Source organism: Gopherus evgoodei, chromosome 23 (assembly GCF_007399415.2).
Source record: "Gopherus evgoodei ecotype Sinaloan lineage chromosome 23, rGopEvg1_v1.p, whole genome shotgun sequence".
Classification (NCBI taxonomy): Eukaryota; Metazoa; Chordata; order Testudines; family Testudinidae; genus Gopherus; species Gopherus evgoodei.
Window position 1 is genome coordinate 3372619 of NC_044344.1, and position 27886 is coordinate 3400504.

The window sequence follows — 27886 nt, forward strand, 5'->3', positions numbered from 1 at the left end:
CTGGCATTAAAATAAACCATTGAAGTAAAGGGAAAGACTCTTGCTGACTTCAGTGGGTTTTGTTACAGGGCCATGAGTTTGCTCCACTAATGAACATGAACCACTAATTGTTGCAGCAGGTTTAAAACAAACAAAAGGAAGTTTTTTTTCACACAATGCACAGTCAACCTGTGGAACTCCTTGCCAGAGGATGTTGTGAAGGCCAAGACTATAACCAGGTTAAAAAAAAACCTGATAAGTTCATGGAGGATAGGTCCATCAGTGGCTATTAGCCAGGATGGTAGGGATGGTGTTCTTAGCCTCTGTTTGCCAGAAGCTGGGAATGGGCGACAGGGGATGGATCACTAGATGATTCCCTGTTCTGTTCATTCCCTCTGGGGCACCTGGCATTGGCCACTCTTGGAAGACAGGATACTGGGCTAGATGGACCTTTGATCTGACCCAGTCTGACTGTTCTTATGCATATTGGAGGAGTCCTTCTGGAAGGCTTCCAAAGAGGTGACACCAAGTCTCATTAAGTTTTCCTGAAAGGCATCTCTGGAAGTTTGTGTAACTTTGATCAAGCTGGGGGATGGGAGATGGAGCAAGGACTTCTGCAGTCCTACAGCTACACAGGTATTGGGCATCATTCACACAAATTCCCCATGATTCTTTTAACAATCATGCATCTTCCACTTATGCATCTGGCCCCAAGAGCCAAGTATTATGACTGAGTGCTATGCTCTCAGTTTGGCACATCTGTTGGTGCTCATGGGCTGGCTGGGGGACAGCAGTGGGGTGGGGACTGGATGTGGGCAAGTAGGACTCTAGCGTGCATGGCAGCTCTTGGCTTTATATCACACCTCGCTGCAAGAATAAAAGCACTTCCCTCCTGCCATTAAAGCAGCAGCCCCACTTACTGTTTGCTGCTATTAAAAATTACTTGGGGGAGTACGAGTCTGTTCCCAGGGCTGTTAGTTGGAGAAGGAAAATCTTGTGCCCTTAGATCACAGGTTCAAATTGCTGGTAACAAGCAAGCAAAGGCCATCACCCAGCCCTGCCTTGCTTAATGACTCTGATTGCAAATGTACCTTCAGGAGTGGGTCCTATTAGCATAGTGGGCTCTGGTGTAAATCAACTCTGAGAGGAGAATCAAGACCCTGGCTCCTCCCTCCCTGTTTTCCTTGCAGCTGTCCCTCCCACAGAAGCTCATCCCTGTTGCATCAAAAGCCTTCTGCCCTGGCTGCCTCTAGCTGTCAGGTACAACCTCTCCCCCCCACCAATAGCCATTGCCTCTTCATTTCTCCTTCTCCCTGTTCTTTTGGGTACAGCTTGTGCAAAGGGCACCCTATAAAATGAAGCCATATTGGGTTAGTGTCTGGTTCAGTGGGCACATGTCCACTGAACCGCTTGTTCATGGAACATCTCCAGCCTTTTTCCAGCCCTACTGAGCCCTCTCTTCACCCTCCACCCTGGTTCCCATGGCCTATCTGAAGCCAAGCATCTTCACCCCCTGCCTCATCTTCTGGGCCTGCCATCGGATCACCTTGATGGCCTTCAGGCTGATGTGCATGAGCGTGTCGTACTTGAAGACCATCTTGTAGAAGGTGTCGGTCATCAGGGCTCCAGTGGGGTCTGCATGTTTCAAGGCTGTCATAGGTGTGTAGACGGCGTTGGTCTGGTGGCGGAAGGGCGGCTTGGCGGCGGTGATCACCCTCAGAGTGTGCTGCAAGGGAACCGAGACAGCCCCACATGAGCACTGTGCCACCCTTAGCTAAGCAGGGAGCAACATAATACTTTACCAGCATCATGCTTTGCAGCTCCATCCCAGAGCTCCCTGTGAACATCAGCCTCACCATGCCCTGGGTGGCAGGTCAGTACCCGTAGCCCTGCAGGGGGCTGTGCTTTTAAGAGAGACGGTAGTGGTGCCCCCCTGGGACTCTGGTTGTGCCGCAGGAGGCAGGATCTCAGAGAGGACACAATAAAGGTCTCTGACTGAATCTCTTGCGTTCGTGAGTTGCCTCTATGTCCAATACCCAAACGTGTCTAATATGTTACATCCCCTTTGTGCTGGGGGGAAATTGAGGCTTGGGGAAGGGAAGTGACTCAGCCCAGGTCACCAGAGGGTCAGTGTCAGAGCCGGGAACAGAACCCAGGAGTCCTAGCATTCACTCCTACGCTTTAACCACTAGACAAGCGGCAGATATTTACAGTATACCTGACTTGATGGAGCAGCGGTCTCATCTGACAGGGGGAACCCCCCCGTTTCCTATGCATCATCTCCCCACAGGGCGGGGGAGGAAGTGTTGTCTAAGGATTTGTGAATCATGGGGTAGGAGGCAGCACCATGAATCTGCTCAGCTCCTGACACACATCCACCAGTGAGCAAGAGAGTGGGCGAAGGGAGATATCCCAGGCAGGGTTCCTACCGGGGCAAAATCCTGGGTTCCACCAGAAAACACAGCTCTTCAAACCCATGAATCTCATCTTGTGGAGACTAAATCCCTTCCCGCCCGCATCTCCCTGGACCGCTGCTGTGCCTGGGGTGAGTCACACAGAACCCTTGAAATGTCAGGCTGGAAGGGGCCTCAAGACACCAGAACGTCCAGTCCTTGGTGCTGAGGCAGGACCAAGTAAATCTAGGCCCTTCCTGGCAGGTATTTTTCTAACTTGTTCTTAAAAACGTCCAGTGGCACAGATTCCACAACCTCCCTTGGAGGCCTATTCCAGAGCTTAACGACCCTGAGAGTTAGAAAGATTTTCCTAATATCTAACCTAAATCTGCCTTACTCCCATGGTGATACCACAGAGGGCCATGTGACCAAGTGCAGACCAAGGCTGGGAAGACCCACTGGACTTTGCACGTTGGTAGCAGGGACTCAGAGACCCCCTTTGTGCCTTCCAAACAAACCCAGGCGGGCCCCGCTGGGATTAGTGGGGAGGGGGACAGCCAGTCTAAACGGACTCCTGACGGCTTAGAGATGCTAAGAGGCTTTAGGGCAGGATAAAGTGGGGATTAAGGAGGATTATTTTGTGAATGTTGAGGGGGAGGGATTAATTAATTTGCGAATGAGCCGGGAGATATAAACAGAAGGAGGAAATATGAACTAACGGGACATGACGTTCTTTGTGTAAAAGGAAAGGAGGCCAGATAGCCTCCATTTAGCACTGCCACCAAGTGGGGTTGGTGAGGAGGTTCTGGGGAAGCTTGGCCTAGAGGGGAGAAGAGTGGATTTGCAGCTTTCAGTCATTGGGTTTAGAAACAGGAAGTAACTAGAGCAACTGGTGCCTGTCAGCAGTTGGGCAGCAGAATCCAGACGTGTAGCCAGAGCTCATGCCAGATGAGCGTGAGGAAGGCAGTCCCACTAATTTGTCTGCCAGTAGTGGTGCTGGAACTAAGGGTGCTGCTGCACCCCCTGGCTTGAAGTAGTAATAACAAACACCAAATCCACTTCCTGGACACTACAGTGCAAATAAGTAATGGTCACATAAACACCACCCTATACTGGAAACCTACTGACTGCTTTACTTACCTACATGCCTCCAGCTTTCATCCAGACCACATCACACAATGCACTGTCTACAGCCAAGCTCTAAGATACAACCGCATTTGCACTGATCCCTCAGACAGAGACAAACTCCTACAGGATCTCTATCAAGCATTCTTAAAACTACAGTACCTACCTGATGAAGTGAAGAAACAGATTGACAGAGCCAGAAGGGTACCCAGAAGTCACCTACTATAGGACAGGCCCAACAAAGAAAGTAACAGAACACCACTAGCTGTCACCTTCAGTCCTCAACTAAAACCTCTCCAGCGCATCATCAAGGTTAGATAGAACCTATCCTGAAGGATGATCCCTCACGCTCACAGACCTTGGGAGACAGGCCAGTCCTCACTTACAGGCAGCCCCCCAACCTGAAGCAAATACTCACCAGCAACTACACACCACACAACAAAAACATTAACCCAGGAACCTATCCCTGCAACAAACCCTATTGCCGGCAACTCCCAGCTTTTCATGTACTGGGTATTTATATCTGCCTACTGTATTTTCCACTCCATGCATCTGATGAAGTGGGTTTTAAGCCCAAGAAAGCTTATGCCCAAATAAATGTGTTAGTCTCTAAAGTGTCACAAGTCCTCCTTGTTGTTTTTACCAAATACATGGTTTCCATCATCAGCACCCCTACTATAAAAATTGTTCCACCTGCCAGGTGAACTGTGGTCCCTGAAATCTATTCCAGGTCGGCACTGGTGCTCCAGTCCATGTGACAGTGACCTTCTCCTTATTCTAAGTGACCAAGAAAGCTGAGGGGAGCCCTCCTTAACTCACATTTGTCACCTGGCCAATGCGGCAATGGATTTCCTTGCCTGCTCAGAATAGGGTGACCAGATAGCAAGTGTGAAAAATCAGGAGGGGGAGTAGGGGTGGAGGTAATGGGAGCCCATATAAAAAAAGCCCCAAATATTGGGACTGTTCCTATAAAATTGGGACATCTGTTCACCCTAGCCCAGAATGGATTGCGGCTATGGTGGGCTGCTGTCTAGTGTCAACCTTAAGACTTAGCATCTCATCACACAGCTGGGAGAGGGGCTCGGGCTGTCTCCAGGCACCTCCTGTCTGCAGGGAGGGAATGTGGAGCTCATGGAGGAGGGAATGGCATTACTGGCAATTAATAAACCAGCTAATAGCCCTCCTGCTGAGAGGGGACATGATAACAGTTTCACGTACACTGCTACCTTGATATAACATCGCCCGATATAACACGAATTTGGATATAACGTGGTAAAGGAGTGCTCCGGGTGGGAGGGCTGCGCACTCTGGTGGATCAAAGCAAGTTCAATATAACACGGTTTCACCTATAACGCGGTAAGATTTTTTGGCTCCCAAGGACAGCATTATATCAAGGTAGAGGTGTACATAAAAGGTTGTTACAAGGAAGGAGAAGAATTGTTCTTCTTAACCTCTGAAGATAGGACAAGAAGCAATGGGCTTAAATTGCAGCAAGGGAGGTTTAGGTTGGACTTTAGAAAAAACTTCCTGCCAGGGTGGTTAAGCACTGGAATAAATTGATTGGGGAGGTTGTGGAATCTCCATCATTGGGGATTTTTAAGAGCAGGTTGGACAAACACCTGTCAGGGATGGTCTAGATAATACTTAGCCCTGCCATGAGTGCAGAGGACTGGACTAGATGACCTCTCAAGGTCCCGTCCAGTCCTATGTTTCTATTATTCTATGCCTGCTGCTGTGTGGGCGATGCATAGGGCACATATGAATGAGGATAGAGGGCATCCCTCTCTGTGTTTGGGGGCACACCTGTGAGTCTTTTACCTCTGCTATGTCATTGGGAGTCTGCCCAAGGCTGGAGAAAATCGCTTTGGAGTTCTTCAGGTAGAGGTTAGTGAACATGTCTGCTGTCTCAGGGTCTGTTGTGGAGTAATCTGCATTTTCTGCATCCTCATAGACCTTGGTCTCAAACTCTGTCACCACGGGGCCAGGCTCTATCAGGCTGACACTGGAAACACAGGCAGGCATAAGAGCGCTGTTCAGCATGCAACAGGTCTGGAGATTTTAAGACCGGAAAAGTCGACTATGACCCTTTAGTCTAATCTCTCAGCGTTAAGGTACAGTTCTGCCTAGGCACCTCCTACCATGTCATCCCTGGAAGCCAGACCAGCCTGTGTTAATGTCTCCTAGGTAACCATGCCCTCTGACATCATGATGCCGCATCGGCATGGTACCACGACAGTGCCCATGGATGTTGTGTTAACGAGAGGAAGCACCACATCCCTATGTGGCGACATCCCATCTTCGTTCGCTAATGTTGCTCCTTCCCTTAGCGACGTTGCCTCGTGACACCTCATCTCGCACTGACCGGATGTTAGGACGTCAAAACAGGCCAAGACAATCACCACGACACAGTCTCCTGGGCAACTTCACTGCAGAATTAGTTATGGCAAAGCTGGCCGCGCTCTCGGCCTTTAGAACCCAGACTGATCCCACTATTCCTTTCTGGGGCTCGTCTCACCGTTTCTCTGCTCCCTCAGGGCATGTTGCAGGAGCTCTGAGAAGAGCAATGATAGGGATAGAATAGCCTCACCGGCTCCCACCAGCTGAGCACAAGTTCCCTCCCATGCCACAAGTTACCCCTCACCTCTGCTTTCACTCCCAGGCCATTCTACTGCCCTGCCTCTTCCTTGAGCCTGCCCTGGCCTGCCTTGCCTTGGTGACTCCCAGCCTGCAAGACAGGCGAGAGGCAGATCATACTAGGACAGAGACTAGGCTAAGGCAGGGGCGTTGGGATTTGCCTCTCCTAAGAATCCAAACCCAGCATGCCCTATAGTGGCCTCTGATGAACTCTGGAAATTAGCTAGCTCCCAAATGACACCTCCCCGGGGACTGGCCAGTGTTTTACGGGCCATCAGCAGTTGCCCCCCGGGAAAAACTCACCCTAGCCAACCTAATCTGCGCAGACAAGGAATCTCAGCGCAAACTCAGAACAAAGGCCTCAGTATACTTCCGTGAGAAAAGCCTACACGGAAGTTTGGACAGCAAGGTTCCCCTGCGAATGCCATGCGGTTATTTCACACACTGAGCCGTGGGGGACTCAGAATATCTCAAGGACTTGTAGATTTAAGATAAAATAATGAATAGGCCAACGTGCATTCCTGGGGCTTAGTTCTAGCTGGATGGCGGCTGCCTCGCCTAGCTTTCTGCTGGCATGAAAATGTCATTATTTCTCACCCACAGTACGGAGCAAAGGGGGGTGGCAGCTGCAGGCTGGCTGTGGGTTGTGAGCACTTGTCAAGAATGTCCCACAAGACAGGACCTTAGTCCTGTGCATGGGAGCCCTGTTGCTTGCCAAATGAATGCTGAGGGTGTATTCCCGAAAGGGGATTTGTTTCCTATTTGAAGGTGGTACCGTGTTGTCTTCGGTTAGTCCCAGGGCTGTATTCCCAGGGGATATTCCAGGGTCTGTTTCCTGTTTAAAGGTATTAATGATTACGAAGGCTAATCCCAGCTGTCTGTTCCTGTAGAGCCCGCGCTAACTGCACCCCAGCCCACACCTGTGTGGTATTTTAAGCTAAGACCCTCAGAACAGAGACTGAACCAGCACAGTTAATTTGGAGCCCCGGCTGTGCCTGGGCTGATTCCTGTAACTCACAAGATGTTGAACTTCAGCGCCTGTATGACGAGGCTTTCACAGAATCCTTCCACGGCAAACTTGGAGGCTGTGTAGATGTCATTGAACATAATGCCTGGAAGAAAGAGAGCGATGAGAGGTGTGAGAACAGAGCTGAACCACAGCGAGTGTGTGTCAATTATGTGAGCCCACAGAGGAGTCTCTTGCGAGTTGGATCTGACGTGGTGAGTAGCTGGTTGTGGGCAGGGGTTGAAGGCATACGATGTATGCCAGGTAATCTAGGGGTAGCTATTGATAGGAAGCCATCTGGGATGACCCATTGGCCAGTCATGCAAAGCCGGGTAGTGGCTTTGAATTGCAGACTGCCGGGGATCGGACTGAATGCCTGGCACAGAGCAGGCTTGTTGATTTGTGAGTTAGACCCCGGTGGCAGAACCCACTGGGGTGCAGCGTGGATACAGCTCTCTCAGCAAATCAGGGGCAGCTTGAGAACTGCAAATTACCAGCCTGCAATGCCCTGATTAGCCTGCTCTAACAAGCACCGACGTTTTCATTGCCTTGCAACTCTGGTTCATGGAGCCAAGTGCTGCGACTCATGTGATCTGGTGGTTGGAGCACTGGACTGGGATTAGGGAAACCTGAGTTCTGCTCCTGAATTACAATGCAGCCCTGGGAATGAGACACTTGGCATCTCTGTGCCCCAGCTTCCCAGCCTGTGAAAGAAGGATAAATCTGAGCTGATGCTGAGAAAGCCTCGGATTAAATATTGTGACAGTTCCCTGGCCTGTCTATCGATCTGTCTCCATTCTAATGCTGAGCCTCCACATCGGTCACTAGGCTGCACAGCGTGGCCAGTCAGGATGTCACAGCAACGGGGCCAGAACTGATGCCATCCTGCTCCAAAAACCTTAGTTCCCCATCATCTGAGCTAACAGGCGCTCTCCATTACCTCCTGGCAGTATGGGGCCTATGGCACACAGCAAACAGATCTGAATCCCTCCCTCTGGGAGAAGTGGTGACACCTGCACACCAGCAATTTCATTACAACGTTACCAGTCAAGATGTCAGGATCAGTGGTGCAGGAGGTAGCTGGGGGAAGGGGTGGATTAGGGGGGTAGAAAAACACCCCCTCCCCGAGTTTTTTGCACTTGCTCAAAGTTCCAGAGGACGTGGAGCAGGGGGAAGGCTACAACCTTACTACTTTTAAGCAGTGGCCCCACACTAAATCAGTCTGGCTGCTGCTGGAGCAGTCCGGATCGTCGCTCTGGCTGCGTGGTCACAACACCACTGTTCTGTACAGACAGAGTGAGGGATAGGTCAAATGGTGCCATCACCTGCACATAGGGAGCCTGTCCCTGTGCCGCGGGGTGCAGAGAAGTCTGCTGAGAATGCGACTGCTGGCAGCACGGGCTCATGCTCTGGGTGGGTCAGAGAGAGGGGTGACTCCTGACTGGGAGACACCCGTATCTCTGAGGGGGGAGGTAGGAGGGGATGAGCGGGGACTGAAACAGGGCCCCAGCCGGTAGACCAGAATTCTGCCCCCTTCCCCCCCAAGAAATGTCTGAATTGGCACTGTTGGTCAGAAGTCTCTGCATGAAACTTTTGGTGTAGCCAGTAGAAGCCCTTACTGGACTTTATTCAGTGTGTAAAGTCCCAAGAAGAGAGAGGTCACAGGCAGGATAACACATGTGGACTCTGCATAATTCTCCTCTGTAATTAGATTTGCATCAGGCTGATAAGGAAGTGTTTCCTGACACTTGTACCGTAGGGGATGGTTATTTTTATCCCCCAGACTTTGCTGTAAATCCACAAAGTGCCTCACCGCAGCTGAAAAAAAAAACAAAACACCAACAACCAAAACAAGCCAACCCCGCAATCAGCTAGCTCAGCGGAGCACGTAACACATGGAAAGCTGCAAATTAAAGCAGCAATGGACTTGCTGTGAGCTGTGAAACTCTCAGGGAGTCTCTAACGGGGGATACTGGAGTCAGTGGATACTGTCTCCGGTTACATGACAGCGGTACTGAGTGGGGTTACCCTGCTCGAGGCCGAGATGCTGCCTGCATCTCCCTATATAAACCGCTGTGCCCCAGCACTATGCTCTGGTCTTATTCCAGACCTGTCCATCATTGGGGGATTCTGCACTCTTTGCCTGAAGCATCTATCACTGATCATTGATGGGGACGTGCTACTGGGCTAGATGGACCTAGAGTCTGATATAGGAGAGCAACGCCTATAGCCTTGAAATCGCCCAGGTACCTGCATTTTCATGGTTATTAATTTATTGGTGTTCCAGGGATGTGTAGACACCGTGACTGAGATCAAGGCTCCGTCGTGCACATACACCTAGTTAGAGATAGTCCCTGCTCCAAAAAGCTTGCATAACTAAAGACAGACAAAAGATAGGAGAGGAAACTGAGGCACAGAGTGATGACGTGACTGGCCCAAAGTCACCCAGCAGCTCAGTCGCAGGCCTAGGAACAGAATCCAGGAGGAGCCCTGATTCCCAGCCCTGTGCCTTATCTGCCAGGTCAGTGGCGGTTGCTGTAGATCAGAGTCACAGGTGGACTGGGCCCTGTAAATGGAACCAGGTCCAGACCACCTGTGCCTCATGAACTGCCTCCTGACGGGGCCTGAGCGAGGCAGCTGGTCTGTATAAAGAGCCAGAGAGGGAGAAGTGACAGGAAGGAAGCTGTAGCAGAGCAGCAGTGAGCAGGTGGCTCCTCTCTGAGACCTGGGGAGGGGGAAGGAGTTTGGGCCTCGAAGCCAAAGGCAGAGGAAGCTGTAGAGACATTTCAGAGAATGACAAAGGCTCCTGCAGCAGGGACCCCAAAACACCAGGGGAGTTTTGAGACAGTACCTCAGGGAGTAGGGGCCGCATCCAACTTATAAGTCTGGTGGGGGAGAGCTGTTTTGTGTGTGTTTATTTTGAGCTTTTTGCCAATAAAAGCAGACCCTGAGGAGAGAGATTGTGGAACAGCGAGATGCCTTTTGGGAGTTAGGGAAACTGAGGCAGAGTGCAACAGAAATCCCCCAGATCCTGAGGGGGCACTCAGAAGGTGACTGTCCCTGTTACTATCATGTTAACAAAACCCACTTTCTCTACAAGCCAAAGCTAAAGCAGCCAGGTCCCCAGCTGATGCAAATCGGCGTCGTTGTCGGTGCCCATGTACGCCAGCTGAGGATCTGGCCTGAGAAGTGTAGGGGCCTGACTTTTGGCCTGCTCTCGGGGCTTGGCAGTAATTGCCTTCTTGTGACCTCTGCTCTGGGCAAAGGGGCCATGCTAGCCTGCCGGCCTCAGCGCTAGGTGACGGAGAGTGTGAGGGCTGCAGCCCACGATAAAACCTTTTCCCCTTGGCCTGCCCCCTCGGAGCAGAGAGTTAGTCAAATCCTCACAAACCACAGGCTGAGGGGAGGCTGCGCCTCTCATCCCTTTGATGTCACTGAGCTGAGCCCTGGCTCCTGCAGGTGTGCTGGTGTTGCTGGCTGACGGGCCAGGAGTTCCGACTGTAGCAGCAAATACCATCTGTGACGTCCCTGCGTGGGACCCTGCCATGAGAGGCGTGAGTGGGCCCCACCGCCCCGCCAAAGAGCTTGCTGTCTGTTTGGCACCAGGTTCCAAACACTTTCCATCTTCTGCTGGGAGGACAAGTGGGAGGTGATCCCAACCTACAGAATGACCTTTCCATTTAATGTGGCCTCTCTCAATGGGCCTTTCCCTCCCCAGAATTCCTCCTTCCACTCTTCCTTGTGTATGCGGAGCCGATCACTAACAAAGGGCTTAGATCCCTGATCCATCCAGCTTCCCATGTCAGGTCTACCCATTCCCCACCCTGAAAATGACTGATTTGATGGATGTATTTATGTTGATTTAAATAATAACCAGAAAGATGCCTGTCCAAGAGACTAGGCCACCCGTCCTCCTGTGTTAACACTACCCTGAAATCTCAGCAGTATTAAATTATCAACTCAACAGGAACTGAGCCTGTCACCTACAGAAACTGCTTTCCACCCTATCGTCATCAAGCCCTCAGCCTTCTGAGAAAAATCTCTTTATGTGGTTCTACCACCTAATGTGTTTGATTAATTTAATGCTAGTTTGGGGCAGAAGAGACTCTTAAAAGTGAGTCATTTAAATGGTAAATTCCTTGGGACAGGGACTGACTTTCTGCTCTGTATTTGCACAGCACCTAGCACAGTCTATTAGATTTTTCACCTAATCACCTGACTCCAGGAGTTGGGGCTTTGAGAAAAAACATGAAATAGCACAAATCTAATTCATAAGTGGCACATAGGCTAATGAGTCTCAAACTGTGGTGAGACAGGAGGCATGAGTGTAGGGAGGCTGGATCTCTGCTCCAGAAACTTTAACAACACTCACACTTTACAACTGTAATGTATCAAGTAGAAGATTAAAACTCCACAGAACAGCTGGAAAAATCAGGTCCTTTTTAGTGATAGACAGACACATACTTATCCAGAGCCAGAAACTGGCATCTTTATGTGATGGCTGCCATCTTGGATGACACACTAGGAATTGAACAGGGAAACTCCACTACTAAAACCATAAAATTGCTACCGTTGGAGCTGAAGACACAGGTGTAGTTTGTATTTGGGCAGGGGGGGCAGCTGCAGTCAGGCCAATGGGGCCACATGTGGGGGGGGCCAAATTCCACGCTTGCCCGAGGTTTGCAGCTGGGGGAGGCAACACCAGCTCACAGACAACTTTCCATAGATGTAGAGGGATGTTCTCCTGGCCCTCACCTACCTTGCAGGCCCATGACACTGCTGATCACCACAATGTGCCCGCTCCGTCTCCTCTTCATATCGGGCAGCACCTCTTTGATCATCCTCACCACACCAAAGAAATTGGTCTCCATCACACCCTTCATCTCCTCAATGGTCTGGCATTCGATGGGGCCAATCATCCCCACGCCGGCGTTGTTAACTGCAAGATATGGACAAGCACTGTAGCATTGCCAAGGGGCCCTCTTGCATCGAGTTAGCTTGGTTTGCACGGGCTTGTCTGTTAGATGCCCACGTGTAATCTCAGGCCATGTCTGCACACAGGCTTGCACTGGTGCAAACCCCTGTGTGGCTGCTCTGATCTCAGTTTCTGTGGGTTATTTTGGTTTAGCTTAGGATTTCATTGCCCGGCACCTGCTTTCAGGTGTGTTGGTGCAGCTTTGCCAACACAAGTGCACAATATCACAAATAAAGCCCCCCAAAATCATGAGGGTTTTTTAAAATAAAAATCAATTCTGAGTTCTTCCTCTTGGCTTTCAGGGTTTTTGAGCCTTTTGGGTTCATGCTGTGCTCAGTGGCAATGAGGGCTGGGATCTTACTTTGAAAGCTGAGACACTCATCTAATCCTGTGAATCCAGGAGCTGGGGCTTTAAGAAAACACGTGATAAGACTCCTGACTGTGAGAGCTGGACACACTGTTGGCGTGAGTCTTTGATTACAGGCCGGCATAACAACTGACAAGCCCCTTGAGGGTCGGGTCCCCTCAGGGGGTCACGAGGTTTTACATGGGGGGTCGCAAGGTGTCAGCCTCCACCTCAAACCCCGCTTTGCCTCCAGCATTTATAATGATGTTAAATATATAAACAAGTGTTTTTAATTTATAAGGGGGGGCGGTCACACTTATAAGGTTTGCTATGTGAAAGGAGTCGCCAGTACAATAGTTTGAGAAGCACTGCTCTAAGCAGGGGTTATCAACCTTTTCTCATTTGCGGATCCCTAAAAAATTTCAAATGGAGGTGTGGATCCTTTTGGAAATATTAGACATAGTCTGCGCACCCCCAGGGGTCTGTGGACCACAGGTTGCAAACCACTGCTCTAGGTGCTCCCAAACTGATTGTTTAATAATTTGTTCCAGTATCTTTCCAGGTATTGAAGGTAGGCTGACTCATCCGTAATTCCCTAAGTCCTCGTTGTTCCCTTGTTAGGTAGATCTGTGTAGGGGAGGTCAGGACTCGTGGGGCATTGGGGAGCACAGATATATTTGGGAAGAGCAGTGATAAGGGAGAGAAATGTGTGGTGGTAGGGATTATGGTGGGGGGCACCACGCAGGGAAGAGCAGCAGGGGCTTGGGCAGGGGCAAGGAGGGGACCTCACTCAGTATGTCGACGTGCCGGTTGGGGATGCTGTTGATGCAGCTGATGATGGATCGCTCGTCGCACACGTCCAACTGCCTGATCTCCAGGGTCTTGTTGAGGGTGATGCCGGCGGCCGCTTCCAGGCACCCCCTCTTGCCCAGGTTCCTCATGGTAGCAATGACTATAACACAGAGCAGCCTGGCTGCAGGCACTGGGGCTTGCTGAAGCTGGACCGACCCCAGTGATGCTGCAGGACTGGGAGCGGGGAGGACGGGTGTAGAGGGGGCCGCGATACATGACGAGCTTCTCCTGCTATTCTCACTGCAGCAGGGGTTAGTCCTGGGGAGCAGCCCATGAAGGCAAATCCCAAGGCCATGCACCCAGAGGCTGCAGGGGGTTCAGAGGAGGTGTGGTACCCTCGGCTCAATGCGGGGCCTTATGGGCCATCACAGCCATGCTGCTTCTAGTAGGTGTTCTGGCATCACAGGCCAAGATGGAGGGAGGGGGCTTCAGACTTGGCATGTGTCTCGTTGCCCCAAGCACGTTCTTGCCCAAAACTGCTGCAGGCCATGCAGCCATTCCCCCCTGAAAAGGCCTTCGGGCCTGTGTCGACCTGGGGAGATGGACCAGCTAGTCGGGGTTAGCCGCCCCCACCATGTCCTAAAGGAAGATGACAATCACGCTAACTCAGATGCAGGCCAGTGGGTCAGATTCTCCTCCCTGCCTAACTGGGATCCCGGCTACTGGATTGCAGGTTCCCCCACGATCCCTCACTGGGATCCTGGCCACTGGATCACATTTAAGGTGCCCAAAACTATCCTGGGAGGGGAGCAGGTAGGAGGAAGGCAGCTACTCCCAGTCCCTTGTGTTGTCCCACTTGTGTTCCAAGCTGAGGCCCCTGCCCCGGAGCAGAGGGGCAGAGGGAGGACCCATCGCCCGCTCTATTTCTTTCTCTTTGGAGCAAATTATTTATTTTACCACATCATGTTTAAAGACTTCTCCTGTGCCCTGCCACTCCTGCAAAATGTTCCTAGTTCCTCACCCCTTCCCGACTGTGTCCAATAGGCTGGGTACCATGCACCCAAAGCCCGGCTGCATGCTGGCACAGCAAGGCCCCAGGACAGGCGAGGGAGCTGGTCAGCTCTTCTTTCCCCATCCTGCAGCAGAACTCAAGGCTTGGTGGCATGGGGCAGGGAGACGGACTCGGCCGTTCTGGATGTGGGGGTGGGAAGGCACAGCCCCTCCCAGCTGCAGGGGAGTCGTGGTTCTCCCATCATCCCAGCTGCACCAGCTCCGTCCAGGCATGACCTGGGCATTGTGCCCGTGTGCCCGACACCCCGGACACATGTGGGAAGCGCTCACCTTTGAACCGCTTCTGTTTATCCCGGGCCATTTTCACAGCCAAGGCCAAGCCGATGCCCGAGGAGCAGCCCGTTATCAGCACCGTCTTGGGAGCCATACCGTTCCCAGGAGAAGCGGGGCACCTGGGGGGTCTGGTCTGGATGAGCTGGGCAGGCGCAGCAGGGGTCCCTCAAAATCCTCCTGCCGAAGGAGAACTCAAAGTGCTGCTTTCAGGCTGGAAGTTCTCAAGGGGTCTTGGCAGCTCCCAGATCTGTCTTCACATCCTGCTCTGACTTTCCTTCCACCCCTAATAAAGGATGGCTTGGCTCCTAACTGGCCAGTGCCCAAGACCTTAATCTCCTGGTCCTTGTTAATCTCAGGATGGATTTGCATGATGATTCCTGGCTAATCTCGTCTGGCTACCATCACACGTGATGCACAAAAAGCGCCACGGGAACTCAGGCGGCAGGCAAAAACCTCTTACCCAGCATGCCTTGCATTCGGGCCCTTGTCCAAGTGAGCACTGTGCAGGAAGGTCACGGTCTGGGTCAGAGGCAGGGCAGTTAGTTAGCACAATGGCAGCACTGTGAGAGGCAGGAGCAGGGTGCTTTGGTGGGATGGGAGGATGGATTTCTGCTCTCCTGGCTAAAATAGCCGGAAGGTTCTCGGCTGAGCCGTGCCAAGCTGGTGCAAAGAGCCCTCTTCAGGCTATTGCAAGCCCCCTTGGTTTTGCATTGCCGTGAACCAGCCTGAAACACTGCACGGGGCTTATTCCTGATTTGGAACCCTGGGTGTCTCAGGGCAGCAGATTGGGCTGCAGACCAGGGCTGCGTTGGCCCCATGGGAACAGCCACCCTTCTGCTGGCCGGCAACTGCAGCGAGTCGGTTAGTGAGCATGGCAATGAATAGGTGCAGTGAGAGCTGAACATACCGGAGCCCCTCTCAGACATTAATAGATGCAGCCTCACAACCCCTGCTCTGCAAGGGAGGAAAAGCATCATCCCCATGGGACAGACTGGGGAAAGGGAGGCCCAGAGAGATGAGGTGATTTGCCCAGGGTCACAAGTAATCTGGGGCAGAGCTGGGAATTTAACCTGGCTCTCAAGTTCCAGCCCTTATCTGGGGCTGACTTTGCCCAAGGTCATCCCGAGAGCCAAGCACAGAACCCAGGAGTCCTGGCTCCTGATTGCACCTCCAGGCCCCTTTCTCTTGATCCAGCCCTCCTTCAGCTTAACCCTTCCCTGGCTGTGCCCTACGTGGAATTTCCCACGGAGTTTGACACTGCATGCAGATCATAAGTCAGCGCCAATGTGGGAAGGCGGCTGGATCCCAAACTCCCTTGACCCATCTCCCCATCAGATCGCCGTAAGGAAAGCAGAGCAGCCAGGTGTTAAGTAGACGAGATTTATTTGTAGTGAGAAGATTTTGGAGTAGATATAAATAGAGATAAATCTGTCTTCTTTCAGGGCTTGGTGCTAATTTGGGTTATTTTTCTCTTTTTTTGTACAAAATAAAAGTAAGGATATGAAAAAATAGCATTTATTACCACTTGTATAAAACACATCACAGTTCGACTGGCCTCTTAGGTATGTACAACAGAGATAGATCCGTCCTCTTAGCAGAACCCTGGATTCTTCTAACACAGCGACACTACACCCTTGGCTGGGTTATCAGCAACAGGAGGTGAATCTGGGGATCTTAATACCTGTTGCTACTGCCTGAGCTGAAACCATCACCTCTGTTAGCCCTGCTGACAGCAGGCTTTGTATGTGGCCCAGCCGCCACTGAAGGGGGCAGAGCACCACGCTGAGGGGGTCACATCTGTCTCCCCCATAGGGTTCTTTAGTGCTATGGGGTTAATAGCACCCCAGGCGGTCCTGGCTTTGGGGGTCTCTGGTGTGTTGAGTTCAGTGCTTGCAGCATGGTGGAGCGCACAGAGATGGGTTTGGAAGGACAGTCGGCATCTAGGCAGTTGGAGATAGAAATGTTCTTCCCTCCTCCCCTGACTTTCCAGACCTGGGCACAGCCCCATCACCGGGTCCTGGCAGCCTACACTCCAGAGAGCGGAAGCCCCTTTGGCCTGACAGGAAGGGACAGGGAAAAGCCCAGCTTTTTTCTTATTGTGGCTCTTCCACTTGTCTGCTCTCGCCCTTGACACCTGCCACCAAAGCCCCCTTTTCTCCCCCCTGCCACGTCCAGAGCAGGGCTTGGGGCCAGCCCCACCCCTCCCAGCATCTGAACAAGGCCCAGCTCGAAGCGTGAGCCTGGACTCCCTGCACCTTCAGGTCTTCCCCACCTGTGGCTCAGACCTGAATGGACCCAGCTGCACCTTGATTCCCATGGTCCTGGGCAAATGGCAGAGGACTCTCTGTATGAGTCACCCTAGCTCCTGGCCAGCCCTGAGCCTGGCTGACGCTAGCTTCCGCCTCGTTCCCAAGGAGGGACTTCCTCCCAGAGGATTGGGAACATGGCATGTTGGCGGAACGTTATCTACTATCACTATTGACGTCCCTGACCCCCCCCCCCCCGGGCCTCTCCATGCAGCCTGATAACCCATCCGCTAACCCCAGCTGGCACAGAAACAGCTGGGTGCTGTTTCTTGCTGTGACCGGGCCTGCCGGCTTCACCCGCCAGCCCAGAAGGGGAGACGTGGCCACTCCCACACAGGGGGCATGTGTGTGGGATCTGCATCTATCAGGGTCTGCTGCCCCCGACATACAGTTCTCCATGGCCGGGGAATGGTGACTGCCCTCAGGCAGGTTGCTACTACGGGGAGCAGAAAGGTGAGCCTCAGTCTGTGCACAGAAGGGTCTGGACTCCGACCCCCAGGGAGGCCAGTGGTCTAGGTTAGAAGGAGCCACTCTGGCACTGGTCTGATGGAAAGAAGTGGAAACCTGAAGAGAAGGCTCGGCTCCTAGCTGTCACTGGCCAGAGAGGTCGGAACCCAGGGGAGAAAGTGCACGAGTGGGTAGATTTTCCCAAAGGATGAGGTGCTCCGAAACCCAGCCAAGAGGCAGCAGGGGCCCAGGAGGAGGGCGCAGAACAGAGCATCCACGGCCCTGTGCAGGGAGAGTGCTGGGACATACCAAGCGGGACCATCCCCAAGCTCCCAGCTTGGCTTCCCAAGGGCACAGAGAATATGACCATTAACACTGAGTAGCTGCTGGGGAGGGAGGAGAAACTCTAGGATCAAAACATATAGAGGATATTGGGGCAGAGCTGAGGGCGCAGGGATATAGGTGGGAAGGGGAATACAGACATGGAGGGTTATGGGACAGAGGGACATGGGGCAGAGAGAGATGGGAGTGGAGGGACACAGGGGAGGAGGGGCAGAGAAAGATCGGAGAGGAAGGATATGGGGCGGAGGGATACGGGGCAGAAAGAGATGGGAGCAGAGAGATACAGGGAGGGGCAGAGAAAGATCAGAGCAGAAGGATATGGGGGCAGAAAGAGATGGGAGCGGAGGGATACAGGGAGGGGCAGAGAAAGATCAGAGCGGAAGGATATGGGGGCAGAAAGAGACGGGAGCGCGGGCACAGAGGGAGGGGCAGCAGTGAGGCTATGAGCTGGTGGAAGCACAGGGGCGAGGACTTGGAACAATGATTTTCGGTCCTTCGGGCTCCTTGGGCGCCAAGGATGCCATCCTGGCCTCTCACCTGGCTGGTGCTCACTTGACGGGGCTGAGTGGTGACTGACACCGCAATAGAGGATGGAGCACGAGCCAAGTCCATCCCCTGTGGCCACCGCTGCCCTGGCCCAAGTGGGGCGAGGGGCGGAAGTTTGAGTTGATCCTCATTCTGGTCGCCGTGCGTTGGCTGTGGCCCGTTGCAGAGCCCTGACGCCCACCGGGGGCCTGTCACAAGGCAATGCAGGTGCAGTAATGTTTGAGCTTGCAGGGCAGGATGCCCCGGTTGATTTGGTGAAACTCCACCAGCTGGATGAGATCGGCAAAGCGCGTCTGGCCATCGTCCATGGTGAAGTAAAGCTGCCCCTCTTCCTCGCTCTGCAGAGAAATGGGGTGGGAAGCTGTGTACTTAACTCTCCTGGCCCGTGCTTGGACAGCGCAGGCCAGGAACAGCCAGCTCCCCTAGGAACATATTATGCTATTGCTGCAGTGACCTCTCCTGGCAGGAAGTGACACTGGAGGGACTGGAGTGGGAGCGTTCCCAAGGTTAGTGAGGTCTTATAGGTCTCTCTTCAGGGACTCACACAGGGAGAGGCTGGGTGCTCCCCACAGCCAGCACTCCTGCCCCACTCCCCACAGCGCCTCCTGCTGGGAGAGGCTGAGGCTGGAGTATACAGGAGCTCCCCCCACAGCCAACACTCCTATTCTGCTCCCTACAGCACCCCCTGCTGGGAGAGGCCGGGGCTGGAGTAGTTGGGAGCTCCACACCATTCCTATATGTGAATCTCCTCTCCATGGGTTTGCTCCTTGAGAGAGTTCGTAAAGTACCCTCACCCATATTGGGGGGAAGGCACAGTCCGTGGCAGCTGGGGCTGGGGAGGGGCACTTACTGGCAGGATGAGATAGTGCTTGACTTTCTGTAGGTGGCACAAGGACAGGACGTACCCCTTGGGGTTCCGCTGGCTTTCCCGCAACAAGAACACCCTACAAAATCAAAACAAGAGAGGGGGCTGTTACCAACACGCTGCTGCTGCCCACCCAACCTCTTCTGTCCACTGGGGGAGCCCAGAGCAGCATGTGAGCTTTTCAGTCAGCTCAGCTGAAAGGAACACAGCCGCATGTTAAAAGCAGCCGAACCCATGCCATGACCCAGGGGTACTGTAGCCCTTTGCAGTGAGAGCTGGCAATGAACTTGTTCCAGACAGTGGCCTGTGCTGGATAACTCTAAGGCATAAAATCCTGACTAACTGCACAGCCCTGTACCAAGGAGGAACATTTCCTCCTGACCCCAGAACTGATGCGTGCCCTGAAGCATGAAGATCAAAAGCTTTTCTTATTTTATCCTCTCTAGCGCCGCTGCTGGTGCTCATCTTATCTACAAAAGCAGTACTGCCAACCTCAATTATTAAAAAATGCATGTCAGGCCCCAACCCCCCCCAAAAAATCATTATTTATTTTTTAAATTGGGGGTTTCTTATTTGTCTTCTTGGTTTTGAGCCTGTAGTAAGGGTCACATTTTGTCTGCAACCACAAGGGCTAGACACTCACTTTAAAAAAAAAAAGCTGAGATTCTCATGTCATCACATGTCTCCAGAAGCTGGGGCTTTAAGAAAAATGCCTTTAAGGAAACTTTAAGGAAAATATTGTGAGACTGGGGATTAAATTGCTGTCCAAATGTCTTTGGAACCTTGCTAAGCATTTGGCCTCACTGACATCCTGCAGCAGGGAGTCCCTTGAGTTAATGTCTACTCCAAGTTAATAAAAGCCATATAATCAGTGTTCAAGGCCTTTCCATACCCATCCACTAATCCCTGCTGGATTATCAATCGCTGTGTGTCTTCCCTTGAGATCCGCCCGTGAAACCACGGCTGCGTTCGATGGATGGCTGAGAAGAGAAAAGAAAAGAAAATGGAGGAAGAAAAGCTTTTTTGATCTGACTCTCTTACAAACCCTTTCACAGAGAAAGTTGGTATTTCGGGGTTTGCAAAACTGAAGGGGCATTGGAGACAGCAAGAAAAATTAAAAAGGCAAACTCTTTGGGGCAGGGACTGTCTCTTTGTTCTGTCTCTGTACAGTGCCAAGCACCATGGGCTCCTGGTCTGTGACTGCACCTCCTAGCTGCTACCTTAACACAAATAATAAATTAAAGTAGCACTGGCCCCAACTGAGATCAGGGTCCCATTGTGCTGGGCGCTGCACGGACACAGAGAGAGAGACAGCCCCTCCCAGGCTAAATAGACAAGACAGACAAAGGGTAGGAGGGGAAACTGAGATATAGAGAAATCAAATGACTTGCCCAAGATCACTCAGGGAGTCTGTGGCAAAGCCAGGAATTGACCACGAGTCTCCATTGAGCAACTTAGCTACAAGACTATTCTTTGCTGGCAGCAGTAGTAGACCCTTATCCACCATGTAGATTGGATACTGGGGAAGGTTTCAATTCAGTCCCCAAATTTCCTTATCACCAAAGTTAGAAGAATATCCAGGGTGGCATTTTAGGTTCTATAAAATCTTTTTTTTTTTTTTAATCTCAAAATTCACTTTTGGAACAAGCCCCAATCCAAGTCCCCCTCCACTTTGTGTCTCCGTCTGCACCAGTGCAGCGCGTGTGTAAGACACAACCACCCTGGTCTGCTAGTGTTTCACACCGACTTGGCACTGACATAAGGTTCAGAGAAATTGGGCTCATTGTATCCCTTCAGCCTCTGGTTCTGACTCCCCTTCGATCAAGCCCAGAAGCTCTTTGGGAAGGATCTCTCCCTGTGTGACCCTCAGCCAACCAGACCCGGGTAGAGGGGTCTCCACTCACCTGTGCTGAGCGGGGAGCCCTGGCAGGGAGTTGGCAGGCTGTAGCGGTGACTCGTCTTCTTCTGCAGCATGGAAAGCAAGGAGCAGGGCATTACTATGGGGTGTTGTCATTAGGCCATGCTACTTTCATGGAAAATCAAATCAGAAATGAGCGCCACGGTGCATGATGGGAGCAAGGCTAGGACAGACCCAGAGAGGGCGAGAGCACAGGCTGCAGCTAGGGGAGGCTGCAATGTATGAGCTACCGTAGCCTCATTCCAATCTGGCGCAATGGCACTGTGCCTCCATACACTCACCAGAGCATCCCACTGGACGCTGATGGAGCTGGGCTGAGACGATCTCACCTTTCCCAGATCAGAGGAGGAGCTCTGTGGAGCTTGGAAGCTTGTCTCTCTCACCAACAGACGTCGGTCCAACAAAAGATACCACTTCACCCACCTCGTCTCTCTACTATCCTGGGATCAACACGTCTACAACAACTCTGCATCCACCAGCTTATTTTTTAAGCTAGCCCGGTGCAGCTCTCTGTGCAGATAAGCCACCTGCTGGAAGCTGTTTGGACAGCTTGATGAAGACGCGTGGCCTGAACGCCGCCTCCAGCCACAGCCTGCTTCCCTGCCTGGCCTCTGACTGCTAGCCCCGCATGGAAGCATGGACTCACCCTCCAGGACTGAGCCTCTTCCAGGGCCACCGTCAGCGCCTCGTTGGGGTTCTCAATCACCCGGCCTGTGCACCCCGAGAAATCCATGGCCACCAAGGTATTGTCAGACATGCTCCTCTGTGGGATGAAAAAACAGCTGAGAAGAGACGCAGCAACGGGGGTGAGGAAGAGGGACCCTGTACTGGAAGACAGGAGTGGTGGGACAGGGACACTGCCTGCAGCAGTACAGTTCAGGGCCCTGTAAGCAGCTGTGAGAGAGGTCTCATTACGTCAGCGCTGAGTCCTGGCAGCCTCTAAGTGTTGAGCTGTAGCAGTTCAGGGCATAAAAATCAAAGCACCATTATGGGCATGATGAAATCCCACTGCGGTCCATAGATCCCTGGGTATTTTAAAGGAAACATTTCCTGACCAGCTACATCGTTGGGTACCACCCAGCCTCTGCCTCAACTAATTGCTCCATCATCTGCAAAGGTCCTGTAGGGAATGTCACTTTGGACTGATGCTCTCCAGTGACCGGGTCTGATAGATGTCCTCCAGAGAGGTCGCCCTCACGAAGATATTGTCAGGTGAGCAGTGCAGACAGAACCTGACATGTAACCCCCAAAAGGGCTCCATCTGGTCAGACACCAGTCTCCTTGTCCTCCCTTTGACACCCAGTGCTGACAGGCTCCTCCTCTATAGGGCGCTGTCTGAGGCCATCTCGCCTTTAGTTCTGTTTGAATAACAGCACCATGCCTTGCTGGGCAGCTTGGCAGGCACGGCTCCTGCGCCCTGGGACGGGTGGAGGAGCCCAGGGAAGGGCTCGTCAAAAATTTCCTATTGAAACTGGTTTTTTGATGGGAAATTGGGATTTTGATGAAACACATTTTTCACAAAATGTGAAATTTCTGAAAAACAAACTCCCCCAAGCCCCAAAAGGTTTGATTTGGAAAGGCTGCTCGGTGCCTCATGGGAGCTGTAGCTCACTTGGCCCATGTTGCTATTCTTCTCTATGGGCCAGGCTCCTCAGCTGAACTACATCTCCCAGGATGCACCCTGGCCAGGGCCTCCGATGATGCACTGCCACCCCTTTCCAAGGAAAAATCTCCATTTTTCAGTCAGCTGTCTAGGCTGAAGGCATTCACCTCACCCCGAGGTGGGAGGAAGAAACAGCATCTTCTGCTGTACTAACAGGAGATCCAGAGGTGTCCACACAGGAGAACATCGGCCTGGAACAACAAGGGCAGTGAACAGCTGCTGCCTGTCCAGATCCTTTCTGACCCGGGCTCTACCCTTTCTGTGAGCATGTCAGTGAGGAAGGATGTAGGGAGAATGTGGGAATGGGGCCACCACAGCAGACTGCGATTTGAAATCCTCTGAGCCAACACAACCCGCTGAGCCAGCCAGGGGAAAGCGGGGAAGGTGTCCCGTGGAGACGCTGCAAAGGAAGCTTCTCAAGGCGGCTCAGACGAGGCGCTTACCAGGGGCGTGGTGCTGATCCAGGACTGGTGGCTGCGTCTGGACTGGGACTGCTGGTAGTTCCTGTAGAGCTGCACGCCATACTGGGAAGGAAGCAGCCGTTGTTAGCATCGGCAGCATCAGAGCCAGGCCCAGCAGCAGGGCGCTGCCTCACCCCAGGCAAACAGCATGTGCTGCAACGCAAGCAGCCCCCTCACCGGCCAATTAGCAACCCATCGCAACACGGGGAGGAGCGGGGGGGTGCTAAGTAGCAGCACTAACCTCACCAGCCCAAGGGATGCTGAGTTCCCCCCGGAAGCAGAACCGAAGTGCAGTCCCCACTTCTGCAGCTGGTGTCGCTGTCCGCTTTAGCCTGCCAGTGGGCTGGCAGCAAGGTGCAGGGGCCGGCTGGGGGGCGCTTACCTTAAAGAGGCGGAAGGCGGCCATCCAGCAGGTGCGGCTCTGCTCGTCCTCGCTGCAGAAGAGCTTGAGGCCCTTCATGCCGCTGCGCACCTTGTAGGGCTGCAGAGCAGAACAACAAGAGTAACCACAAAGAGCCGTCTCCAGCGCCAGCCGGAAGACGACGGCACTGAGATCTCTGGGGCGCTAACTGAGCACCCCAAGTTGTTAGCCCTGTTTTGGGGTGGGAGAGTGAGGCACGGACTAGCCACAATAAGTCTCTTGGAGAGCTGGGAAAAGAACCCGGGAGTCCTGAGTTCCAGTCCCCCTACAACCCCAACCACTAGACCCCAATCTCCTCTGATTGCTGGGAACAGAGCCCAGGAGTCCTGTATCCCAGGCCCCTCTGCTCTACCTTCCAATCTGAAATCTGGCACGTGAACCCAGGAGTCCTGATGCCCAGCCCTCCTTTACGCTAACCACACAGCCTTAATGGTTGCCACTGGTGTTTCTCCAGTCCCTTCCACCTCAAGAGCGCCCGAAAGGACTTTGCGCACTGGGCCCCTGGTCTAACCCTCCTCATGTCTGCTGGGTTTACAGCAGAGATGGATTTGGCCCTGTTTGGGCAGGGATTGCTTCACCCACCGCTGAGGCCCCTAGGGTGCCAGGGGGTAGCCGTATCCCCTTGAAACACCTTGGCCTCCCTCACCTTGATGCAGAAGCCGAACTCGGTGGGCGTGCCATAGTGCTTTTTCCCTTGTGTGATGAAGTAGACATTGGACTCGTTGAGGTCAGCGAAATATTGTAGATGCCGTGGGTCCTGGGGAGGAGAGGAAGGAAGAGCATGTGCTGTATTAGGGGAGGCAGTCATGGGGCAGGGGGACCAGGGACCAGGACACTTCCCATCCAGCACCCTGAAGGGCTGGAGAGACCAGACTCCGGACACCGCAGTGGCCCAAGCACATGGCACAGGGGACTCAAACCCAGGAGCTACCGGGGCCTTAGAGCATGAACACCAGGAAGGGAAACCGACTGGCCAGAGGTAGGGAAACCAATCAGTCTCTAAGCAATTTGGGTCTCCCATGCTGACCAAGGCGGCGGAATACCCGTAATAAACACGGATAATAACTGGCTCGAGGGAATGAAGGGCAGATTTAAATGGCATCAAAGGTCAAGGAAGGGTTTTAAAAATCACTTCTGCTTTAATAGCTCAGCGCGTGCTCATTCTGGATGCCGTTATTTATGTAGCGTCGGTCTGCTGGGCAGGTTCTCAGCCGGGGAACTGAACCAGGAACCTTTGGATTGAATTAGAGGGGCCTCTGGTGTCTGAGCTAAAAGCTCCAGCTCCTTTAGCAAGGGCTGCAGCAGGCTCATCAATAGGCGTGTGTGGTCCAGCCGCCACTAGAGGGGAACAGAGCCATTCACAAGGCGCATATGGGTGACGTATGTGTAACATCAATAGGGCATGCAGCGCTTCGTATTGGGATAAGAGCCTACTACTGCTACCAGCTAAGCAAGCTATTCCTTTAGTCCAAGGGAGGTACATCCTGTGCTTTGAGCTAACTATCCAGGATTCAAGCCCCACTTGTGACTCATAAAGGGCACAGTTCAGATCGCTACACCCGAAGTAAGTAAAAACTAACCACTTCTATAGGAAACCCACGGCCATAGGACGTCTTCAGCCCCACCCCTCCTACGGTGCCCCCTAATGTTGCTGGGGAGACCTGTTGGAAGGGGAGGGTCAAATCTGCCCAGAGCAGGCTCAGCCTCACCTTAGATGTGCCCTTTGTGGAGTAGTAAAGCCCTGAGCGCCGGAGGGAGAAGTAAAACCTCTTCCAGACCTTGCGCCCAACCTCCTTCAGGTGCAGGAAGCCCTGGATCTCTGGGCAGCTGCCGGAATTGAGGAAGTTCTGCAGGAGAGGAGGAGTCGGGGAGAGCGTGGGAAGGAAGAGGTGACACTGAACTGGCCCCAAAGCTTGAGGCTATCAGGTCTGCAGCTCAAGCACTAAAGCTGTCTGACTAACAGGCTGCAGGGCGGGTTTATCCCAAGTGCTCCCCACCCCACCGCAGGCTCGGGCTATGCCTGTTTATAGGGCGAAGCTGCTTGTGGGCGGTGTCTATGGACAGTCCCCAGGGTCACTTTCCTTCTTCAAACCGTGTGGCCCAGAGTCAGAACTGGGCACCGGCGATGAGTGCCAGGAGGGCAGGCTGGCAGTGCATACCTGGATGAGCTCTGAGTGGGACAGGCCCTTGTTGGCATCCAAGCAGCTGGAGACCATCACCTCGGGGAACAGGGACTGCTGGGATCAGAGAGAGAGAAGATGGTCAGCGGGGACTCTAGGGCAAACCCAAGTGCAGCAGAAGGGCTCTGCATCATAGCAGCCCCCCGCGCCTGGCTGGGCACCAGGACTGGCTCCCCTGGGATCAGAACCGGCTCCCTTGGGATCAGGACCAGTGAGCTTGTATAAGGGTGACTTCCTGGTGCACTGGGCAGCTGTCCAATTAATGTCAGGCGGTGCTGGCATGCTGGAATTAATCTCCTGGCACTAAGGGGTAGATGCTTAATCCGGTGGCTTTAGCATATTCAAAGCTCATTTCCAGCTGGGCAGCTCCAGGACCCTGGGGCTTCAGGAGAAGGAATGGCAACCAGATCTCCCAGCAGCTTCAAGGATTCTTCCTCTGAGCACCACCAGGTCCTCTCTGGTCAGGTCAATGTGTGGCCGGGATTGACTTCTATCCAGGCAGGGCTGTTCTGTGCCTGGGATGCTGCCTGGGTCCTGCCAACTGGAGTCCAAGACATGACAGGCCAGTCGCCCCCCCCTCTACACTGCCCGCCAGGTCATGCTGGGCTGGGTCGCCCAGTAGCAAGGTCGGCAGGCACTTACCGGTGAGCTTTTAAACAGCTCATACTTGGCAAAGTTCTTCCGGAAGACAAATCTGCTGTCTCCCCCAATGGGCCACGTGGCCTGGACCTCCACCACTGACTCATGATCTTCCAGGCACCGCTCTGTGGAGGAGAAAGCCACCGGGTCAGGGAAGAGCCCTGCCAACCATCATGCACCACAGCACGCTGATTTAGCTTGGGTCAGGGTGTCTCCTTCTAGTGGCCAGTCTCACAGACTACAGCAGCTTGTCACCGCCCCAGCTCAGCAAGTTGCTCTCTTAGCACAAGTGGTAGGAGCTTGTGCTTTGGGGGCTAATAGTCCCTTGGCTAATAGTCCCTCACCCAAGCCGGCAGTTGCACGCACAGACCTGGCAGCATGAACACCCCCCTGCATTCGGGCATTAGTGGACACACATGCACAGAACCAGCTGTACATGTCTCCCCCCAAGCTCCTAGTTGCATACACACACTGGTGGCCATGTGCACCAAGCCAGCCGTGCAAGGCCCCCCTGGGGGTGTACACGCCTCCTCACCTAGAACCAAGTGCTGATGGAGCTCCACCAGGGACCAGCTGTCGTCGTGGAGGGCGTGAGTCTTTTGCACCAGCATCTCGCAGACATGGTGGGCCGTGGTGCCGGCCGTGACCTCCAGTGAGCGGCAGGTGCCATCTTCGCTGAAGACTTTTACCACCTGTGGGGCAGAGGCCAAGCCAGGTTCATTCCCCTCTCCTACAGCCCTACGCCCTCAGTCTGGACACTCCCTGGGCTCCCTCCCCTCATCACTTCTCAGTTGTGAATGCACGAGTGGCTGGGTCAATGCTCTCTGCAGTGGAGGACAGGGTGGGGCGCGGAGAGCCAGATAGCCAGCCCCAAGGGCAAATCCAAGCTGAGCTGAGATTTCTCACCCTCCCAAGGGCAGGCAGTGATGTGTGCAGGGTAGCAGGGCGACAGCAAACAAGCCTGTCTTTGCGCCTGCTCCCCTGCTGGCCAGAGCAATTGTCCCCCAAGACCAGTTTTGGGGTGTTTGCACTGTGGGATCATACAGGAACTGCCAGCCAGGATCAGCCCCAGAATCCATCCAGCCCAATGTCCTGGCAGGGTCCAGCAGCAGCCAATTCTGAGGAAGGTGTAAGAACCCTGCAGTAGCAGTGGGGTAATCTGTCACCCCCCATTGGTGGGTCTCATCTTGGTCTCTAATAGCTAAGAGATCGGAGTAAGACCTAAGCAGGAGATGTAAAATCTCAGCGTTGGTTTCAGGGTGGAATGAAGTGCTCCAGGCTGGCTGGCTGTAACTGCTCCATGCAGAGGATAAGAACCTTCTACTGCAGCCAACTAACTGAGGTGCTTCTTTAATTCAAATGCTAGCGGACTGTGCTTTTGGAGCAAAAAGTCCCAGGATTGATCCCTGCATGGTTTGGACTCCCCCACCTCCAAGCCAGAGCTCCCCGACACCAGGTCTCTCTGTCTCCCTCCTGTGAGGCCGGGTCATAGAGCAGTTCTCGG

The 27886-nt window shown here is 53.1% G+C and overlaps 2 protein-coding genes across 6 annotated transcripts in view; both read right to left on the reverse strand.

Moving 5' to 3' along the window:
* Positions 1 to 389: 389 nt before the first annotated feature.
* Positions 390 to 14858, reverse strand: LOC115639063 (retinol dehydrogenase 8-like). Of its 2 annotated transcripts, XM_030541381.1 has the most exons (6): positions 14592 to 14858; positions 13249 to 13410; positions 11897 to 12076; positions 7150 to 7243; positions 5316 to 5499; positions 390 to 1705 (listed from the first exon to the last, which is right to left on the reverse strand). In XM_030541381.1, the coding sequence occupies exons 1-6, from the start codon at positions 14686 to 14688 to the stop codon at positions 1466 to 1468; spliced, it is 957 nt and encodes a 318-aa protein (XP_030397241.1). In that variant the 5' UTR covers positions 14689 to 14858; the 3' UTR covers positions 390 to 1465. The 2 variants fall into 2 exon arrangements, with proteins under 2 accessions (XP_030397241.1, XP_030397242.1); XM_030541382.1 differs by lacking the exon at positions 13249 to 13410.
* A 2123-nt stretch (positions 14859 to 16981) lies between these two features.
* Positions 16982 to 27886, reverse strand: part of GRB7 (growth factor receptor bound protein 7) — a 48490-nt gene continuing 37585 nt past the window's right edge. For 3 of the 4 annotated variants that reach the window (XM_030541643.1, XM_030541641.1, XM_030541645.1), the window contains 12 exons: positions 26918 to 27074; positions 26386 to 26507; positions 25723 to 25800; positions 25273 to 25410; positions 24210 to 24320; positions 23525 to 23623; positions 23125 to 23205; positions 21665 to 21781; positions 21005 to 21065; positions 19993 to 20080; positions 19141 to 19179; positions 16982 to 18573 (listed from right to left, as the gene is read on the reverse strand). In XM_030541643.1, the coding sequence (XP_030397503.1) occupies positions 18363 to 18573; positions 19141 to 19179; positions 19993 to 20080; positions 21005 to 21065; positions 21665 to 21781; positions 23125 to 23205; positions 23525 to 23623; positions 24210 to 24320; positions 25273 to 25410; positions 25723 to 25800; positions 26386 to 26507; positions 26918 to 27074 (1302 nt within the window). In that variant the 3' untranslated portion in view covers positions 16982 to 18362. Of the gene's footprint in view, positions 18574 to 19085; positions 19180 to 19992; positions 20081 to 21004; positions 21066 to 21664; positions 21782 to 23124; positions 23206 to 23524; positions 23624 to 24209; positions 24321 to 25272; positions 25411 to 25722; positions 25801 to 26385; positions 26508 to 26917; positions 27075 to 27886 lie in introns of all 4 variants that reach the window. The other variant, XM_030541642.1, reaches the window with a different exon arrangement.